The sequence below is a fragment of the Dasypus novemcinctus genome, chromosome 15 (assembly GCF_030445035.2).
Source record: "Dasypus novemcinctus isolate mDasNov1 chromosome 15, mDasNov1.1.hap2, whole genome shotgun sequence".
NCBI classification, from domain to species: Eukaryota; Metazoa; Chordata; class Mammalia; order Cingulata; family Dasypodidae; genus Dasypus; species Dasypus novemcinctus.
The window spans coordinates 18,343,377-18,366,034 of record NC_080687.1 but is presented as its reverse complement, the minus strand read 5'-3'; the positions used below and the strand labels follow the sequence as shown (position 1 = coordinate 18,366,034).

The following is a 22,658-nucleotide window of genomic DNA, read 5'->3' as shown; positions in this document are numbered from 1 at the left end:
TCATCGTGATACATCCATTGCACCTGGTAAGTTCATCTCTGAGCATCACTGCACCCCATAGTCAATGGTCCACATCATAGCCCAGACTCTCTCACGTTCCATCCAGTGGGCCCTGGGGGGATCTACAGAGTCCCGTAATTGTCCGTGAAGCACTATCCAGGACAACTCCACGTCCCGAAAAAGCCTCCACATCTCATCTCTTCCTCCCGTTCCCCACACCCAGCAGCCCCCATGGCTACCGTTCCCACACCCATTTCACATTTCCTCTGTGGACATTGGATTGGTTGTGTCCATTGCACACCTATGTCAAGTGAGGGCTTAGATTCCACATGGGTACTGGATGCACTCTTCCCGCTTCTAGTTGTAGACACTTTAGGCTCCATGTTGTGGTGGTTGACCTTCTTCAACTCCATGTTAGCTGAGTGGAGTAAGTCCAATAAGTCAAAGTGTAGGAGCTGAAGTCTGTTGAGGCTCTGGGCCTGGGTGTCATATTATCAGTCCAGAGATTCAAATCCCCTACATATATCTTAAACTCAGCACCAACTACAATTCCAATAAAGTAGCATGCAAGTCTTGTGAAAAGAGATCCCCTCTGAGTCCATTTCCATCACGCAGAAACACCAGCTCCAAAGAAGGGCCATCTGTCGTGGCAGTGAACCCCTTCTGCCATGACCATAGAACCCGTGGGTCTCTTTATCCCTCAAAAGAACCAATACCTGGGGTTGTATCTACCTTATCTGCCTCTTAGACTCTGTTCAGTTGTACATAGGGGTATTCCTTCTGACAACCTCCAGACTCTTTTTTAGAGACTCACAGCCTTATAATCTCATTTCTCCTTTCCATTCCCCCTTACATGAGGTCAAACCGCTTCCCGAAGTCATGTTATTATATGTATTATAGGTATATTCTGCTGTTCCGCATTGAATCTTTAATTCAAGGTCATTTTCTAGTTGCTTCTTCAGCTGGTATGTGGTAGTGATCCCTCGGTGCCAGGGAGGCTCATCCCCAGGTGTCGTGTCCCACGCTGGGGGGAATGCATCACATCTACACGCTGAGTTTGGCTGTGAGAGTGGCCACATTTGAGTAACATGAAGGCTGTCAGGAGGAAACCCCCAGGCACAATGCTACTCTAGGCCTTGTTCTTATTGCAGGTGCATAGGCTCAAAAGTGTAGCCATTAGTATCAAGAGCCCACTGTTGGGCCCTCCTTCCTTCCTGGTTCTTGCCGTTGCACCTGGAGGATTGCCGCTGCTCTCCCAGGGCCCACAACAGTGACCCCCCGGCCAGGAGCCCAGTACCCCCCCAGCTGTTGTTTTTAATTGTTTCCACTATGAGTATATATAGACATTACCATATACCCTGGGCATATGCCCTGTATAACTCCCTGTCAACCATATATATCCTGTCAATAACATCCCATATCAGTATTCCTCCACTGCCATTGTTGAAGCACTCTGTGATCCAAAACTTCCCGTAAAGTGAATCCCAACATAATGTCAGCTTCAGAAGAGTCTTAGATCACTGAAATTCATATATACAATATACAGTATTTCCCCAGATCCACCATAAAACCTTTTCCCTTGCACAGCAATAATCTTTTAACTTATTCATATCATATTTCCTGAAACTGATGTACAGATTCCTAAACTATAGTTTTCAAACAAGGTAACATTTGTGCTTACTATGTGGTCCATACTTTAGGTTGTACAGTTTTCTAAATTTTTTAGTTATCCTATGTTTTGTCTTATGGTTTTCATTATTAGTCTGTCGTCCCCTATATGTTTTTGGTGTAATATTAGCTGTTTTATATTCATCCTCGTGTACTCTCACATAACTCCTCTTTTGCCCCCTTATTTACCTTTGTTCTATCCATAAATTTGCCAATTTCTTTGACCTAAGTTGTTTATAATATCCTCTTAGGTTTTTAAAAAGATTTATTTATTTATTTTACTTATTCCTGCCCTGCTTGTTGTGTTTGCTGTCTGCTCTCAGCTCTCCATGGTGGTGTGGATCAGTTTGCCTTCACCAAGAGGCCCTGGGGTTGCTTCCCAGGGCCTCCCACATGGTAGACGGGAGCCCACTCGCTTGATCGACATCTGCTTCCCTCCTCTTAGATTTAAAAATATATATATTTTAAATTTATTTTTAAAAGATACATAGATCACACAAAATGTTACATTAAAAAATATAGGGGAAATGGATGTGGCTGAATCAATTGGGCTCCCATCTACCATATAGGAGGTCCAGGGTTCGATGCCCAGGGCCTCCTGGTGAGGGCAAGCTGGCCCTCGTGAGTGATGGGGAATGAGGGAATGCTTCCCCACACAGAAGTGTCACCCTGCGTGGAAATGCTGTCCACCGCAGGAAAGCCACCCTGCGCAGAAGTGCCGGCCGATGCGAAGAGCTGGCACAGCAAGATGACATAACGAGACACAGAGGAGAGAAAATAAGAAGATGCAACAGAACAGGGAGCTGAGGTGGTGCAAGAGAGTAATCCCTTTTCTCCCACTCCAGAAGGTCCCAGGATCGGTTCCCAGAGCTGCCTAATGAGAATAGAAGCAGACACAGAAGAACACACAGCAAATAGAGAGAGCAGACAATGGGGTGAATGGATTGGGATTGGGGGGAAATATAAATAAAAAATAAATCTTTAAAAAAAATAGGAGATTCTCATATACTCCACTCCTCACACCCCCCACTTTTCCCACATCAACAACTTCTTTCATTAGTGTCATACATTTATTGCATTTGATGAATACATTTTAGAGCATTGTTACACAGCAAAGACAATAGTTTACATTGTACTTTATATTCTTTCCCAGTCCATTCAGTGGGTTATGGCAGGATATATAATGTCCTGCCTCTGTCCTTGCAATGTCATTCAGGACCTCTTAGGTTTTTAATGTTCTTAGGATCTCTAGTGATGTCCCTTCTTAACACTCCTGATGTTAATCATTTGATTTCTTTTTTCCCTTGCAGGGATTTATCAGTTTGATTTATCTTTAGACACATTACATATTATGTAAGTCTGTCTTTTGTTTTAGCATTTATTAATTGTTCAGACATTTTATTTATTCTTAATTCTCGAAGAAATTTTATAGAGGATGAGAAGGAAATTAAGGCTCAGAGAGATTGTGGCTCCCCACCCACCTCAAAAGAAATCAGCTGTGTGGGACTGAAGCCCCTTTTCAATTAGAGGTGGAGTGGGCATCACCATCCCAGAATCCTCAGGATTGGGGAATGAACTCTGGACTAGAGTGGACTTACTGGTATTCTACTATAGACTTATTGTGATTCTAGAAATGGAAGAACTTACATCATTGATGTGGAGGCAGTGGCCCCTGGAGGTTCTGAGGGCAGGGAGAGGGAAAACAGGTGTAATACAGGGGCATTTTTGGGACTTATGAATTGTCCTGAATGACATTGCAATGGCAGATACAGGCCATCGTATTACTTGCCATAACCTACAGAGTTGTGTGGAAGAGAGTGTAAACTACAATGTAAACTATAATCCATGCTTAGTGGCAAGGCTCCCAAATGTGTTCACCAATTGAAATGAATGTACCACACTAATGAAAGACATTGTTAATGTGGGTAAATGTGGGTGGTGTGGGGAGTGGGGTAAATCCTCTATATTTTTAATGTAACATTTATGCAATCTAAGTATCTTTTTTAAAAAATTAAAAATTAAAAAAAATGTTGAGATTAGTGGTGATGGTTGCACAACTCTGAATATACCAAGAACTACTGAACTGTACTCTTTAGATGGATGAACTCTATAGAATGTGAATTGTATCTTAATAAAGTCATTACCAAAAAAAAACATAATAAAGAAAAAGAAAATCACTGCTTAAGCCTAGAACTTTCCAATACACATTTGGGTCCTCGTTGAGGGGGAAATGTAGCAGTTTGAAGGCTTGGGGTGGCCAAAACAGACTTGGAGTGGATATAGATCATGTTTTCTGACCACCCATGATCTGAACCCCTTTCCCATGCTTGGGAAATTCATCACAAATCTAAATGATAAGAGCCCACCTCCTACCAGGGGCTTGCTGTCCCAGCTTTCCCCCTTGTGACCAAAGATTAGCTAATTTGATGCTTCTGCCTCAAATTTCTCCATCTAGAGCAAAAGAGAAGGGCAAGTGGAAAATGCATTCTGATGTCAGTGGTGGCATTTTCACATCGACACTCCGGTTCTGAGGTAGGATCGATGTGTGCTTTTAAACTACCTGGATGTTAACTCTCACTGCACCCCCATACTCCCAAAGTGACTTTGGAGCTTCTCTCCAGCCTAGAGGTTCTGTGAGCCCAGCAGTTCAATGATATTTTTCTGCTTTTATCAGCCAAAATTCATTTCTTTGGTTTTAAAGTAAGATTGATATGTGTCACTGGGAACCCTGTAGCATGGGATCGCTCACAGCAAGGGAAACTATCCCAGTAGCTACAGCTCTAGGCTTACAATTAATGGTAAGTGAGCATTTATCCTTCATCTCACATTATGCTGCAGCTTCCATTCTCTCATCAGAATGACATTTTCCCCCCATCTCCAAAGCATCAAGCTATAGCTTTTCTAGATTTTAATTCTACTTGTCTTCTGTTGCAAGTAAGATCTTTTCTTTATGGCTGCTTTTAAGATCTTGGTCTTTCTAATTTCCTGCAATTTCTTACGATTTATCGAATTTTTTGTTTGTATTCTATTTGGGATTGAGTTTCCTGACTCTTAGGGTGTATAATTTCATCAGTTCTCAAAAATTCTCAACCTTTTTGAAATATTCTCTTCCTCCAGAACTCTGATCATATGCATCAAATCTTCTCAGCCTACCTTTCCTATTTTTTAACTTCTTTTCCTTAGTTTCCATCTCTCTGTGTCTCTATACTCCATTTGTGTAACTTCTTCAGACCTAATTTCAGGTCATTCTTCCTACAGGTATGTCTAATCTGCTATTTAACCATGAAGTTTCCAATTTCAAACAGTATATTTTTCATTTTCACAAGTTTTACTTTTTTCAAACCAGTATGATCATTTTTTATATTCTTTTCAGTAGTCATATATTTTCTTTAAACCTAAGTAAAATGTTTCATAGTTTGTATTGTGTAATTCCAGTTATACAATTCCAGTTTGTATTGTATAATTCTCATCTCAGTCTGACTCTGTTGATGTGGTTTCTAAGGACTCTTGTTCCTGGTGGTTACCTTGTATGCTTTGTTTTTATTGCAAGCTCACATTTTTGAAATTTTATCTGAGGAAATTCCTTGCAGACTGGGTTGAATGTACACTCCTCAAGAGAAGATTACATTTGCTTTTACCAGGTGCCTGGAGGTACTACTCTAAATTATCAGCCTGAGGAGTTTCTAGGCCACACAAAAGTGTGAATGCTAGTCCTAGACAGAATGAGGGCCAGCTGTGGTTGCAAATTATTTGGGAACCTTTTTCTCTCCACCTCCTACCTCCCCTTGCTTCCAAACCCAAAGTTAAGTGAGTGAGTTTTCCTCTGTGGGATTGGTTCACACTTTAAGGGTGTCATAAAAAGAAGAGTGACAAGAATGTTTATGAAGGCAGTCCTGCATAAAGTCTCAGCCCTGGAAACCATTAACAGACTCTATGGCCTTTACTGGGTCAAGGTCACTCACTGGTCCCTACTCTTCTGTACAAGTGTCAGTGTTAAACCACAGGCAAGGGTGTGAGAACATGAAGATATGATAAAAACAGATCCAGAGGTGGTGGGGCACGGGCTGAGCTGCTCTTTTTGTCCAGACCTAGGGGTAGTCTAAGAGCCCTCTAGTCTTTGAGCCAACCAAGTTAAAAAAGGCAGCTGTACTCCTTGTCCTTGAATGGGAAAGAACCAGGAGAACAGGTCAAGCCCAAGACCCACAGATTCATCTCTCACTAGGGCAGTGGCAGAACTGAGGACAGTTTCTTATTACTCTTTGCCCAAAGGGAGATGTTTCCTGTCCTTGCTTGCATTTCAGCACCTCTTTTGACTCAAGAAACTCTCCAGTTTCTTGCTGCGATTCAGCTCCTTGAACTTCTCAGCTAGGGGCAACTGGTGCTGCTTAGATTTCTCCAGTAAGTATGGCCTATAGCCCTGCTGGGTCTGAGCCCACCACTTCTGCTTCAGGGCTAGGCACAGCTCCTGTGCTCCATTTCTTGCTATTCCCTTTGCTGGAGCAGCTGCTACAGTTTCTTATCCTCCTCCCGTTCTGGTGCTTCTTCCATCGATTTTTCACAATCGCTTTCTCTTTGGCTAGGAAGTCATTCAGGAATTGATATGTTTTGTCAGAAACCTCAGGATTATATTCCCAACATCATTAAAGCAGGGTCCCAGGCCACCTTCTTCTTACTTATGGAGATAACCTGACACAAATATGGCACCCAGATCTTGGCTGACATTTCTAGAGGCCTGTGCTTATGCAATGCATGTGTTTTAGGGAGGTGGTTTAGAATCTTCCCAGTGCTGTTTCCAGCTACCAAATGTTTATACGTCTTATTCTCCACTTGGCTCTGCAATTTCAACAGCTTCTCAAATGACCTGTTGGATGTCCCCTTTTGTGGGGGTCACTGGCTGCCAGCTCCGGGCACCTGCAGTGAGATCGGGCCGCAGCCCTGGATTGGGGGCTCACTTTGGTAACCTGGTTGTGTAAGTCTCAGAAGATGAATATGCTGCAAGATTTTAAACCTTGTCTAGCCCTCAATATTATTAACATTATCTACCAGAACATCTCACCTTCTCAAAAACAAAGAGTTGACTTGGTTCAGCCTAACATGCTCACACTTTGTTTCAATATTAGTACTATTTCACTTTTAAAATGTACTTCATGTTAGCTTTGTCTACAACTTTCCCCTATTATCTACCACTGACAATTCTAGCTGCCTATACTTATATTGCAATGAGTTGGACTTTTAACCTAAAACCAATGCATAATTTCCAGGTTGTAAAACAGAAGTGACCTAAAAGGATACCACATTATTCTACTGAACTTGACTGAGATCTCAATTCAATTGCTCATTTCCTTTTACGCTCTAAATAGCAAATTGTACCTTGTACATATAAAGGGGCTATTAGCAACTCTTACTGGCTCACAACATTGAGTAAGGGAGGGTTATCACAGGAGGAAAATTAGTGGATAAAATTTTTAAAGATTAGTTTTGAAAATCAGGGGATTCATAAAAAAAAAATTCATTTATTCTCCATGAGATTAGAAACCAATATTCAATATGAATTTCAATTCAAGAAATTTCCATTTAAGTACTGTTATTCTGAGATTGTCCTTCCTAATTTTTGACATTAAATTAGTGCTTTTTTTTTCCTAATGCATTTTAAGTGAAATTTAAAAGTTGGAAACAAACTGTGTATAGTCCAGATCCCTTATGACAAATCCTACAGCTAGGGAGGTGAGGAATCATAAAAAGGACTTTCAACCACTTTCACCTACACCTTTTTGGATTTTTTACATTTAACATTACTACATGTAAAATTTTATGTATGGTGCCTTAAAGGTGTACAATATTGTTGAAGAAATGAATGAATTTAAGATGATTTATTTTTGTTTTCTCAATGGATAAATTTGATGTTTTTAACAAATTATCATAAGCAGCCATTGTTCTGACTTCATTACTCTGTTCAGAAAGCCAATGAGTCCATTACAATTACACAACAAATATGGCATTAAATTCACTGGTAACCTTTAATGAAATGAGCAAACTAATCATTTTGTAAACAAAGTTCAGAAGCTATGTTATATTCCCCAGAGTATTGTCTTAGGTCTCTGAGAGTAAATTGGATTTTTGGAAACATCCCAGAGACTCATCCAGATCCCAGTCTAAAAGATTAAGTGATTTAGTTTTCAAAAAATGAAATGGTTATTAATGAGAATGATTTTCCTGTATTCAAAAAATAGTTTTGGGAAGTGGACTTGGCCCAGTGGTTAGGGCGTCAGTCTACCACATGGGAGGTCCACGGTTCAAACCCCGGGCCTCCCTGACCCGTGTGGAGCTGGCCCATGCGCAGTGCTGATGCGCACAAGGAGTGCCGTGCCACGCACAAGGAGTGCGCCCCAGTAAGGAGAGCTGCCCAGCGCATAAGTGCAGCCTGCCCAAGAGTGGTGCCGCACACACAGGGAGAATTGACGCAAGATAACACAACAAAAAGAAACACAGATTCCTGTGCTGCTGACAACAACAGAAGCAGATAAAGAACACACAGAGAGGGAAACGGACTTTGGCCCAGTGGTTAGGGCATCCGTCTACCATATGGGAGGTCCGCGGTTCAAACCCCGGGCCTCCTTGACCCGTGTGGAGCTGGCCATGCGCAGGGCTGATGCGCGCAAGGAGTGCCGTGCCACGCAAGGGTGTCCCCCGCGTGCGGGAGCCCCACGCGCAAGGAGTGCCTCTGTGAGGAAAGCCGCCCAACGTGAAAAGAAAGAGCAGCCTGCCCAGGAATGGCACCGCCCACACTTCCTGTGCCGCTGACGACAACAGAAGCGGACAAAGAAACAAGAAACAAGACGCAGCAAATAGACACCAAGAACAGACAACCAGGGGAGGGGGGGGAAATTAAATAAATAAATCTTTAAAAAAAAAAAAAAAAAAAAGAACACACAGAGAACAGAAAACTGGGGTGGAAGGGGGAAAGGGGAGAGAAATAAATAAATAAACAAATATTTTAAAAAAAAAGTTTTCTGTCCTGGAATCACTGAGTCTATAAATATACTTAATGTCAGTCCCAGCAAGAATGCATCTTACTCTGCTCTACTCAGTTCATTTCTATTTTGTTTAATAGGAAGAGTGTTCAGATAAGCCCTAGTGTACTTAAGAATTTAATTTAGGATACAACTGGCATCATAAGTTAGGAACAAAAGGAAGAATTATTAAATAAGTAGTGCTGGGGTCTCAAACTATCTAAAAAATGTAGAACCTTAGTTTCTAACAGTGTTTCTCAAATTTCAAGCATGTAGTCTTTTTACAAATGAAAAAACAAACCCCCACAAATTCTAAAGGTTAACTTTTTATTTTAACATTTCTTGTATTTTCCAACATAAAATAGGTATACATTCTTCAAGCTTAGTTCTCACACAACAAAAGCTAAAACATTTATAAATTAAAGTATAACAAAAATATAAAACCAGTAAATTTCAAATTACCAAACTTGATATAGTAAATGACATAGTTTTTTTCTCAAATAAAAGAATGTTTTACTCAAAAGAAATAACTCACAAATATTTGGTTTAATAGCAAAAAGCTATAGTTTCAGATCCCCTTCTGTTTTTAAATTGTTTTTGAACTTTTTAGTAACAATAAGAATTCTGTTTACCTAAGTATCTGGTGCAAACTGGTTTTGATAAAGTCAACCCTTTTCTTCTCTCTCTCAAGGCAATCATCACATAAAATTAATGTCCTCAAATATCAAATTTAAAGGTGTGAATTGATAAACTGATAAAACTGAGAATTGACTGCATTGAAGTCTGCATTAATGACTACTGAATCTAATTAGTTTAAGAATTTGGAACACAGATATTATTTATTTATTATTATCCTTATTGCTAATGAACTGTTCCAAGTTACTCTGTATAAGAATAACCTGACAATAAGTAAGATACTGACTGTTATGGTACAAGTCTTATCTGAGTAAATGTAACACACTGTCATGTCAAAACCAAATCAGGCATATTAAGTGTATAATAAAAGCACACCACTGTCTTCCTGATCTTTATCTAATCCTTTTTCTGCATCTTCAATAGTTTTGTTTTTTTTCAAATCAGATTTTAATTTTGAATACTTAACACTATTGTTGATGTGTATTTCACTTTCTTCATGTTTACTAAGAATATGTGATAAATGCTGCCAATCTTTGCACCCATTCTCATTCTTCAATTGATTTTTTCCTTCCCCAAAGAGTTTGCAATATAGACAAAACACAGAATCTTTGGAGGTTGAATAAAGTAACCAGGATCTAGTGGTTTTTTCACCATTTGGAAGAATTCGTGTATAATACGTTTCTGAAAACTTCCTCCCTGTATTATCTTTTGGAAAGTTACATTTTCGTACTTGAGGTGGATCATTTTCAACAAGAGTGTCCCGTTGTTTAATACTCAAAATTCTGGGCCATGTACCTGGATCAGCAGAAAGCACAATTGGTATAATGGAGTCTTCTGAATTTTTCTCTTCCAGTTGCTCCTGAAATTTATCAGCTATGGTTGCAATGTAGAAAGGACAAAAATTCACACCCTGTTTGATCAGTGATGGATCTGTGCTACATCCTGCTGAAACCTGTAGCTCTGAATTTTCTTCCTTTTTTTCTGGCATTCCATCTATTTTTTCCAAAAATGTATTCAATGATCCATATAATTTTTCATTTTCTTCTCTAACAGCATTCCTTTTTCTGTTTTCTGATGCTAACATTTTTGATTTTGTTTCCATCATCTGGGGAGACAGAATAGTTTACAATTTTTTTGGTAGAATTACTAACATTTAAAAATTAAAGTATATACAAATAAATGCCCAATAAGGACATGAAAAATTGTTCCAAATCATTATAGCCATCACAGAAAAGCAAGGCAAAAACATAAAATAACCACTTCAAACCCACTAGGATGGATTTAATAAAAAACATAGATAAGGGAAGAGGACTTGGTCCAATGGATAGGGTGTCCGCCTACCACATGGGAGGTCTGTGGTTCAAACCCTGGGCCTCCTTGACCCGTGTGGAGCTGGCCCACGCACAGTGCTGATGCCCGCAAAGAGTGCCCTGCCACATAGGGGCGTCCCCCATGTAGGGGAGCCCCACGCACAAGGAGGGCACCCCATAAGGAGAGCCACCCAGCGCAAAAGGTTCAGCCTGCCCAAGAATGGTGCCGCACACACGGAGAGCAGATGACGCAACAAAAAGAAACACAATTGCCGGTGCCACCGATAAGGATAGAAGCAGTCACAGAAGAACACACAACGAATGGACACGAGAGTAGACAACTGGGGGGCAGGAAGGGGAGAGAAATTTTTTTAAAAAATTTATTAAAAAAACCAACATAGATAAACAGTGTTAGGGGAATGTAGTGATACAGCAGCTTTGGAAAACTGGCAGGTCCTAAAAAATTATTTGTAGTTAACACATGACCCAGCAATTCAGTTCCTAAGGAAATGAAAATATCCACTCAAAAATATGTATTCAAACGTTCACAGCAGAATTACTCATAATATCCAGAAAGCAGAAATAACCCAAATGTCCATCAACTGATGGAGAAATAAAAACATAGCATACGACTCAATAGGAAAAATATTTGGCAATCAAATATCTGATAAGGGTTTAATATCCATGATATACCGAGATCATTCAACAACAAAAAGACAAACTACCCCATTAAAAACTGGGCAAAAGACTTGAAAAGACAATTGTTCGAAGAAGAAATACAAATGGTGAACAAACACATGAAAAAATGCTCAACAGCACTAGCAATTAGGAAAATGGAAATCAAAACTACAATGAGATACCATTTCATACTTATTAGACTGGTTGCTATTAATATATCAGAAAACTGTAAATGTTGAAGAGGATGTGGAGACAGACAGTTATTCACCATTGGTGAGAATGTAGAATGGTGGAGGACTATGTGGCAGTTCCTAAGGAAGTTGAATATAGACTTGCCATGTGACCTGGCAATAACATTACTAGGTATATACGCGGAAGAACTGAGAGCAGAGACAAGAACAGACATCTGGACACCAATGTTCATAATGGCACTATTCACAACTGCCAAAAGTTGGAAACAACTCATGTGTCCATCACCTGATGAATGGATAAACAAATTGTGGTGTATACATACGACAGAGTATTATGCAGCAGTAAGAAGAAATGAAGTCGTGAAATCTATGAAAACATGGCTGAACCTGGAGGACATTATGTTGATCAAAGCCAGACACAAAGGGACAAATACTGTATGACTGCACTACTATGAACTAAATATATTGTGTAAACTCACGGAGCTAGTCATTAGAATACAGGTCACCAGAAAATAGTAGGAGGGTAGAAAATGGAAAGCTGAGGGTTAGTATGTGCAGAATTGTTAAAAAGGTTATTTGTAAATCTTTGGAAATGAATAAAATGGTGAAAGCATATATCATGGTGTTTATAACTAGCAGAGCAACCATATGACAGTGGCTGAAAGGGAAAAATCTAAGGTCATGTATATTACTATAAGGAATATTAAAAACCGTAACATGGGACTGTCTAAGATAGGAAAACCTCATGTAAAACATGAATATGGGTGATATTGCATATATATAAGACCCTTTTTTAAAAATATAAACGCAAATATACTAGAGAGAAGGAAAAAGAATAGCAGCTATGTATGGCAGAGGGGAAGCACAGAAAGATTGAGAGGTGATGAGTTTTGTTTGCTTGTATTTATTATTATTGGAATAGTGAAAATGCTCTAAGAATGACTGAAGAGATGAATGCACAAATACAAATTATACTAAATACCACTGATTGTACACTTCATTAATATGTATCAACAAAACTGATTTGTTAAAAAAATGCAGCATATATCCTTTAATGGAACATTTGGCAATAAAAACAAATGGATGAACCTTGAAAACCTAAGCGAAAGAACCAGAAGTCACAAAGACCACTTATTTTCTAACTGTATGTATAGGAAAATGTCCAGAATAGGCAAATCTATACAGACAAAAAGTAGATTAGGATATGGGGGGTGGGGCACAGGGTTGGAGAAATGGAGCGCTGGCTGCAAATACGATGAGGTTTCATTCTGTGGTAGTGAAGAAAACGTTCTAAAATGGACTGTGATGATATTGTACAACACTAAAAACCACTGAGTTGAATAACTTAAATTTGTGAATTGGAGGGTATGTCATTTACTTCAATAAACTTTTATAAAAAAAAATAAACATCATTAAAACTTAGCAGTTATGTTTAATGATGAAATTCCCATAATCACTTCAATATAATAAGGATCATGATATATATATAAAAATCTATAATTCAGTTATATTTAATACTTTGATTTACATCAATGGCAAAAAATTAGTTATTAAATTTGCTTGCTGGGGAGCGGACGTGGCTCAACTGCTAAAGCATCCATCTACCACATGGAGGGTCCAGGGTTCAATCCCCAGGACCTCCTGACCTGTGTGGTAAGCTGGCTCATGTGCAGTGCTGCTGCATGCAAGGACTGCCATGCCATGCAGGAGCGACCCTGCGTAGGGGTGCCCTATGTGCAAGGTGTACGCTCTGCAAGGAAAGCCACCCCACGTGTCAAAAGCACAGTTTGCCCAGGAGTGGTACTGCACACACGGAGAACTGATGCAGCAAGATGACACAACAAAAAAGAGATGCAGTTTTCCAGTGCCGCCTGATAATGCAAGTGGACACAGAAGAATACACAGCGAATAGACACAGAGAGCAGACAATGGGGGGAGAAGGGGAGTGAAATAAAATAAATCTTAAAAAAAAAAATTTGCTTATCATAATCAAAGTACTTATAGATTTAAAGTGAAAACAGCAATGCTTTATATCAAGTGGTTTTTCTTTTTGTTTTTAATTTGAAGATTTTGATCTATCAGTACATTTGCAAAATATGTATTAATTGAAACCATGGGACTGGATGAGACTGCACTAGAAGAGAAAGGTCCATAGTGTTATTTTTTACATAATCAAAACCAAGTCAGTATTCTCTCTTTCCTTCCTTCATGTAATGAATAGAGAGCCAATCTATTATGGTTATACTCTTTAATGCACAGCCACTTTCCAACTGTATAACCTTGGGCAAGTTACTTGACCTCCTAAGCTTGTTTTGTCATCAATAAAATGGAAGATATTAATTGAACCTAACCAGGGATTATTCATTCAATTAAAATGAGAAAACACACATAAAACTGTAGGTACCTGGCACCTTGGTAAATTCAATAAATTTTAGCTATTACTACTGAAACACATACATGCATACTCATTTTTATTTGATAATTACTGAATATGGACTTAAAAGCAAAGAACTAGTCATAAAAGGACAAAGTTGGTTGATCCAGCTACTCCTTGGCTAGTCCTATACTATATGTTCAAGATTAAATTGCTTATGTCTTTCCTCATCCATGTCACTCACAGACTCTCTCCAAAGAAACTAATACACTTAGAAAATGAAGTTCAACAATACTTTAGTGCAGAACCACATTCTTCTGTGACAAAGAGCATTTTTACTATCACCTAGATAAAAACTGGACCCAAATAAACGACAGGCAGGATAGGTACTAATTTAAAGCCTCTAAAAAATTGAGGGAAAAAAAAATCACTGTAAAGAAAGGTAATCAGGTAAGTACACTATAAGAACTCTTTCCAGGTATAGTGCCTATATGCCCCTGTTTGCCTGGGACAATCCTGATTTATACCTTTGGCCTGACAATTATTAATAGAACCTCATTTCACTCTCAGAAGTGTTCCAGTTAGATGATTAAGCCCTCCCATATATAAGTCTAGTTATTCTAGAGATAAATACATTGAATCAGATATAGATCCTGGTTCAGGGAACTTACATGGTTTATTAGGGGAGATAAGGCATGTGTATAATTGTAAATTTAGAGTCAATACAGCATACTAATTAAGGATTCAGATGTGGGATATCAGATTTTTAGCTGTGTGATCTGGAGGTAAAATACTTACTCTCTTTGAATGTCGGTATCTAAGTACCTTGTACAAACTTTTATTTAACTTTGATTACTAGGTGTTTTGAAAAGATAACCTACATGGTCTCTTTTACTATAATTTTACCTATCTACTATACTTTCTATAAGCTATCTTGTAAAACTTTGTTAATTAGATACAGCATATATAAAGAAAACTAAGTAAAGATAATATGCATAAGTTTGTTTTGTGAAAATAAGTTAAAGCCAACTATGGGTATCTACTGGTTCTGATGATCAACGAGCCAGCACTTCAGGGATTACTTTTCCCTAAAAGTTAGCAACTAAAATCCTTGTCCAGTGAAATGGGGGACAAGGAGGTGGTAAGAATATTCCCACAGTGACATTTGTTACTCATCTACAATTTATTTTTGTGTATGGAATATCATAGAGCCAAGAATAATTTACTTCCATATCAACAAAACAACTGTTCCAGCATCATTTGTTAAAATTCCTTGCATTTCCCATCAAATTGACCTGGTAGGCTGTCTAAAATCACTGACCATATATATAAGGTTCTATTTCTGTCTATTTTATTCCATTGACCTACTTGTTATTTTTATATGCCAATACCACACTGTCTTAATTACTGTAGCTTTATAACAAGTCTTAAAATCAGGTAGTTGGTAATTCCTCAACCCATACTTCATACCATATACAAAATTACTTACATATAGATTATAGAACTGAACACAAGAGCTAAATCTAATAAGTTTCTAGATGAAAACAGAATAAAGTATTTTTGTAACTATGGTAGGTAAAGATTTCTTAGATAGGAAACACACAAAAATAGGCCAAAATGTGAGAGGGGTGAGGGTGGGGTATATGGGAATCCCCTGTTATTTCCGATGTAACTTTTTTATAACCTAAAACTTCTTAAAAAAAAAAATAGTTAAAAAAGGGGGGGGGGGGGCAAAAACTTGACAGACACTTCACGAAGATATACAAGTGATAAAAAAGGAACATTAGTGATCAGGAAAATATAAATTAGAAGTGAAGGAGGGGAGCGGATGTCCCTTAAGGGTTGAGTGCCTGCCTCCCATGAACAAGATCCTACCAGGAGATTATACCCTCTAGCTTAAATCAGTAAAATTGACAATACCAAATTTTAGTGAAGACTGTGGAACAAATAAACCATCAAATTGGTGGTGGAATGCAAAATGGTACACTTTAAAAGCTGGCAGTGGAAAACGGACTTTGGCCCAGTGGTTAGGGCGTCCGTCTACCATATGGGAGGTCCGCGGTTCAAACCCCGGGCCTCCTTGACCCGTGTGGAGCTGGCCATGCGCAGTGCTGATGCGCGCAAGGAGTGCCGTGCCACGCAAGGGTGTCCCCCGCGTGGGGCCCCCACGCGCAAGGAGTGCGCCGGTGAGGAAAGCCGCCCAGCGTGAAAAGAAAGAGCAGCCTGCCCAGGAATGGCGCTGCCCATACTTCCCGAGCCGCTGAGGACAACAGAAGCGGACAAAGAAACAAGATGCAGCAAATAGACACCAAGAACAGACAACCAGGGGAGGGGGGGAAATTAAATAAATAAATAAATCTTTAAAAAAAAAAAGCTGGCAGTTTCTTATAAAGTTAGGCATGTATCTATCCTGTGACCCAGCAATTGTACTTCTATGTGTTTATTGGAAGAAATGAAAAACAGGTTTGTAGAACAAGAATGTTATTTAGGGAACTGCTAACAATGTAAATATGCATTTACAGAAAGAAAGAAGAGGGCATGAAGGAACTGAATGAAGATGGAAATGTTCTGTATCTTGTTTTGGTTGGTGACTACATGGGTTTCTAAAAATGTCAAAACACCAACTGTACACTTAATATTTGTATATTATATTGTATGCAAATTATACTTCTATAAAAGTTCATAATAAAGAAAATTTTCTGTGTACAAGGACCAATAATGGGGGGGGTTATGGGATTTTTTTTTTTGGACTAAGGAAAACATTCAAAAATTTACTAAGGTAATGACTGCACAACTCTGATGAAAGTGAGAGCCACTGAGTTAAACTTTGGATAAACTGTACATAGCATGGGACTGTATAACACAGTAAACCATGTGGTAGAAGATGGACTGTGGTTAACAGTACAAATACGAGAGTGTTCTCTCATGAACTATGAACAAATGTAGGGAAGTGGATGTGGCTCAACTGATAGAGCATCTGCCTACCATATGGAGGGTCCAGGGTTCGATACCCAGGGCCTCCTGATCCATGGGTGAGCTGGCCCATGTGCAGTGCCATGCAGGGGCACCCCTGCGTAGGGGAGCCCCACAGGCAAGGAGTGCGCCCCACAAGGAGAGCCACCCCATGTGGAAAAAGCACAGCCCACCCAGGAGTGGTGCTGCACACATGAAGAGCTGATGCAGCAAGATGATGCAACAAAAAAGAGATGCATTTTCCCAGTGCTGCCTGAAAATACAAGCGGATGGAGAAGAACACACAGCAAATGGACAGAGAGCAGAAAACAGGGTGGAAGGGGAGAGAAATAAATAAATCTTAAAAAAAAAACCCAAAAATCCAATGTACAATACTAATACATGTTAATAATAGCGGTGGTATGGAAAAAATACACTAAATGTACACTACAGACCATAGTTGTAATATTCTGATGATATTCTTTCATAATCTATAACAAATGTTCCACAATAACATAAGATGTTGGTGGAGGGGTGTTATATGGAAATTCTGCACATTATGTATGATTTTTTGTAAGTTCACAACTTCTTTAACAAAAAACATACATTAAAAAAAGAATCTTATACTACAACTCTCTCTCTAGCCAGTTTCCCAACACCACTACGTCTAAAAAAGATGTTCAAACACAAACTAATCTATAATACAATTTCTAAAATTCTAACTCCATCACTGCAAGAGAATTAAGAAAGATTCCTCTGCTGTAACTTCTACAAAAAGTAACATTTAAAAACCTTACTTAAAACAATCAATATTTTAATACTCCTTTTGAGTATTCCAATACTCAGTTGAGATGTACATGCTTAATGATAAAGTAACAAAAATGGGACTAAATGAAATTCTAAGATAAATCTGGTTAATGTAATTAACAAGGTGAAGCTACTATACACTTTTTAAAGCTCATTAAAAAGAATTACCTGTTTATATTCATTAACACAATTTTGGCAGCAAAATCTTTTCTGCTGACCGTCAATCAGGACATTGTTTCCAGCACTTTTACTAGGCATGTATTCTCCACACTGTTCACAGCAATTCATTATTAGACCATTGGTTAATCTGTACTTATTAAAGCATTGGTTACTGCATAGTTTATGAGTTACATTATTAACGCTGACTTCATGGCGTATCTAAAGGGAAAACCAGAATTTGTTAAAATAAAATAAATGAAGGAGATCAACTTTCTTCAACAGAGACAATGAACTCCTAATAATTTCTCATTGGAAAAGTATATCAAAAAGCATTTTGTTATCTTTTGTTTTTTTCTTTATAAAATAATTATTTGATTTTACATAAGAGGAAAATAAAATTTATAGAACAAAAAGTAATAAGACCAGTAATAACTTCTCTGGAGACATCTAAGAATGAGAAAAAATGAACTGGTTTGGATGATTTTTATAGAACCAGTTAAAATAAATGGATTGGGAATCCTTAGACAAGATTAAAAGAGTATTACAAATAAAATACACTGCCCTAGAAAATTTGTGGAAGGGCAATCTATACTATCCATATTCAGGAGGGTGTCTGTGAATGGATAAGGTGGTCCTCATTTTGTTTGGCTCCATGGTAACTGATAAAAAACATGTCTTCAATTTGATTTGCACACCTCTGTGGTAAGAAAGACCAAGTTCAGTTACCATGGACCATGTTACACAAGGACTGCCTGTATGCATGTTCTTCTTTCAACAGTACCACTTAAGCTATGTGAAGTTAGTGACATGTTCACTTTAGTTGTTCATATTCTTCGATTCATTGCTTCCTTCATGTGGTGACCCAACTCGGATTTTGGCATTTCTAGTAAGAACAATACTCACCATAAAACTTGCCTATATGAATATACCCAGTACCACAGATACAAATGTGTACTTTCCATACTATGCAAACAGGATACTTGTTTTTAAGATAGTTTGAACATGTCCTTATTCTTTCCCTAAACTTGATGGTGGAATTATTCTAAGTAGATCTAGAACATGTGCATTATATATTGTTAGCCTAAATAATAAGTTATACAAGTTAGGAAAATCCAGACCTCTGTTAGCTTACTACAGATTGTACATCTTGAATTATTCAAAAGTTCTTTCCTAAGATTCTGTCTGTCTTCATAGGGAGACAAACCACATGTACTAGAAAATTCCGGGAAGGATTTGCTCAAATCCACTTGAGCAACAACAGTTGCCTTTTTTGTAGGTTCATCTCTGAAAGAGAAGGGATATAAACACAATTTAAAATCATTCTGCTGTAATAAAAGTCAAATATATCAATAACTAACATACTTCATTTTCTCATGATTTAATCCTAGGAATCAAGTATAATTTTTGGATCTAATAAAATACACATTTTGGCTTCACTGCCAGGAGTATCTCGATAATATGGAGACACAAGATTGAGAGGTGAAAATTTTCTGTAGGACAAGAACCTTGACTCAACAAGTCCTACATTAAAAAAACATTGGTAGCAATTTGGTATACTAAGGTAGAAGTGGGTAAGGGGCCACAAAAGCAGTTGTAGAAAGAGAGTCAATTTACACCCATACCTATTTCAGTTTCCTGCCAAGAGTTAAATACTGTGCAAATGAGTCCAAAGCTTTGACACAGACTAGGATAACACAAGTTCAATAAACTTGAAGACACCCCTGCAACAATTCTACCCATGAACCTATCCATCTCTCCAATTGCATCCAGAACATTAATACTGTCAGTATTCACCCATATGGAACCATGTTGAAAGGAAAATCTTACGTTTTACACATTACACTGCGTTTCTTTGGAGTGCGCTTATGAGAGAAGGAAGAAAGGCAGGTGGTAGAACAAAAGAGATGAGCTGATCCTTTTCGTTGATAAGCTGTCTGTCCCTTCTGCAAAGGATTTTTGCAGTTTGCACAAGTGATTTTTACTGGTTTAGTAGGTTGCTTTTGGGTACAAGGCTGGAAAACGTGTTTAGGCAGTAAGGCCACTGGTGATAAAGAATCCACCCCTTGTTGTTTCTGGTTACGGGGAAATGATGCTGACTGGGAGATCCAAGAATCTTAAAAACAAACACACACACAAGTTATGGAACAAATCAAAATTTACTTCAGAAAAATGTTAAAGTTTCAACTTGCACAAATTTAAAAGGCTAGTGAGGCCACAGTATAAGCTGAGTAGTTAAGGTGAGGCGGCCCTATTGCATAATCCCAGGGGACCATCCATTCTAAATCAAAGCAGGTCTGGAGAGGAACCTGAAATAGTGCATTTCCAGCCAATTCTCAGGTGATGCTGAAGCTTTGAGAAACGAGGTCCCAGAGTACAGAATTATTTTTATCATCTCTCTCTCCAAAGAGGCCTCTAACAATACCACCAACATTACAACTCTATTTTCATTTGTAAATTCCCAGCTACTGCCATTAACCCTCTTTATTGTATTTTCATATTCTTTTACCCTACAGGCAAAAATAAAAAACAAGCAATGAAGGAATCTTTTCATTCCACAGAATGACATGCTGGTGAACCTGAAGCACAGGCCAATAAAGTTCATTATCAACAAGTACTCAAAATTTTCTTTACTGTCAAATTCTCCTGGATCTGAACAATTACATTAGCCTAATGATTTCTAAGGCTGAAGACCAATTCACTAACTTGATTCAGAATAATTTTTTTCACTTTAGGTTTGGTGCATGCAAAAGACAGACATGTTTCCTATGTAAACAGTCCAACTACCAAATTTCTCCTTATTTCAAATTTTATTTCATTAAACTTTTATTTGATTTTTGGTATTAGTGTATCCAAGTTAAACTTAGAAACCTCAATTGAATTCTCCCATGACCCAACCATAAAATGTGATGGTTAGGCTAATGTGTCAATTTGGCCAGGTAATTGTGCCCAGTTGTCTGGTTAAGCAAGCACTGGGCTAACTGTAATACAAGGGCATTTATGGACTTTAGTCACCATTGACTTTTCTGCAGTGGTAAATCATAGATAGCTAATTTCAATTACATCAATCAGGGAGCCTGCCATCAACGAGTGACACTTTATCGAATCAGGTGAATGCCTTAAAAGGGGAAGTGATTCCAGCATTGAGAATTTCCCAGCTCATCTTTGGAGAGCTGACATCTCCCAGAACCTGTCAAGAAACTTCACTGGACTTTCATCGGAGCCCCTGCCTGCCTGTGGAACCTGGACTTGTGTATCCCCATGGTCACTGAGAGACTCTTATAAAATTGCATACTATTGACAGATACCTCTTGTTAATTCTGTTTCCATAGAGAACCCTGACTAATACAGACCAGAAGGCATGTAATAGATTACTTTGTCCAAACCCCTCAATAAATGTAAGGGGAAGTAAAACCTTCATGCTAAGACCTGTAAGTTAAGTGATTTACCCAAAAGCCAATGAAGTGCTAGAGCCACTCTCTGAAGTGTTCTTCATTTCTTTCTGTATCTCCAACTTTCAGTCTGAAATCTTATGCCTAAAAAATACCCCTTAATATTAGTCTCCTGCTAAAATAACAAACCCTGCTTAGTATTGGTCTGCTGGTGTAAGTCTGTCTCAGTTTTTTGTTTTTAAATTTAAAAATGATATACACTTAAAAATTATGAATGTTAAATGCAAAGATCAATGAAATTTTTGCAATGAATGTATTTGCATGACCACCTTCCTGTGGTCATGCAGAACATTTCTAATGTCTCAGAAACCTTCCTTATGGCTCTTCCCAGTACTCCTATCCCATGATTTCAATCACCAAAATTAATTTTATTTTCAACTTCATATACACAAAATCATATAGTATGTAACTCTTTTGTGCCTTATTTCTTTAACTCAACATCTTGTCTGTAAGGTTCAGCCACACTACATATAGCAGGAGTTCATTCTTTTTCACTGTTGAATATTCCATTCTGTGGCTAATACTATTTATCCATCCTACTGCTGATGGACATTTGCATTGCTCCCAATTTTTGACTACCACAAATAAACCTGTAATGACTTTCATACATATCTTTTAATGATTTAAGTATTTGTCCTGGGTTTGTGTGTTCTGTGGACCCTAGAAAATTATACTCTTAAGCTAACCCATTCCTGTATACCTGTATATGTAAGCCTATTATATGTAGGAACTTTTGGTTGATTCACTTAAGGGATTTTTTTTTTAAGGAGCACCTTGTACATGCGAAGCAAGCATTCAACCACTTGAAGTACATCTGCTCCCCAGTTAAGGGACCATCTGATTAGTTCTCTTTTGATTAGATAGCTTTGGTTAAGGGCCTTTGATTAGACTGCGGTACCCAGGGTGGGTCTTAGATCTTTTACTCAAGTATTTTATAAATAAAGGAGTCACACAGAGAACAGCTGCCATTCTAAACCTCCCATATTAGAGAAGACTCCAGGATGGTGTACAGTTACAGAAAGACAGAAAAACCCCAACAGCCTGAGAGAGATCTAGAGAAACCTTGAGTGCATCTCACTGCAGCACACCTACAGTTCACACCTTGGATCATGTACTTTTCTCATTTTCTTGTTTCTTAATAAACTCTTTACTCCTTTGCCTACCCTATGGCATATCCTTAAATTCTTTTATGCAACATAAGCCAAGAATCTAGAAGCCAAGAACCCAGAGCCATCCATTAACATTATTTGTCGAGCTGAGCCAGGAGACAGGGAGGCAAGTGGTGCTCCCTGACCCCCAAGGGTGACTGATCATATGCACAGGGATAATGGACATGTTAAAAGTCTTGAGTTAACCAAAAGCGTAAAAGAACTAAGGAAGAATGCTGATTCCCATCAACTTTGGGAAGATGCAGACTCTGAAGG

General features: G+C 38.4%; 1 protein-coding gene and 1 pseudogene across 3 annotated transcripts in view; both read right to left on the bottom strand.

Annotated features, from left to right (window-relative positions):
• Nucleotides 1-5,920: 5,920 nt before the first annotated feature.
• Nucleotides 5,921-6,817, bottom strand: LOC101431122 (ribosomal RNA processing protein 36 homolog; annotated as a pseudogene).
• A 2,174-nt stretch (nucleotides 6,818-8,991) lies between these two features.
• Nucleotides 8,992-22,658, bottom strand: part of ZMYM5 (zinc finger MYM-type containing 5) — a 38,406-nt gene continuing 24,739 nt past the window's right edge. For all 3 annotated transcript variants that reach the window (XM_004446711.5, XM_058276350.2, XM_058276351.2), the window contains 4 exons: nucleotides 19,613-19,898; nucleotides 18,904-19,069; nucleotides 17,795-18,004; nucleotides 8,992-10,419 (listed from right to left, as the gene is read on the bottom strand). In XM_004446711.5, coding sequence (XP_004446768.2) covers nucleotides 9,667-10,419; nucleotides 17,795-18,004; nucleotides 18,904-19,069; nucleotides 19,613-19,898 — 1,415 coding nt within the window. In that variant the 3' untranslated portion in view covers nucleotides 8,992-9,666. The remainder of the gene's footprint in view (nucleotides 10,420-17,794; nucleotides 18,005-18,903; nucleotides 19,070-19,612; nucleotides 19,899-22,658) is intronic.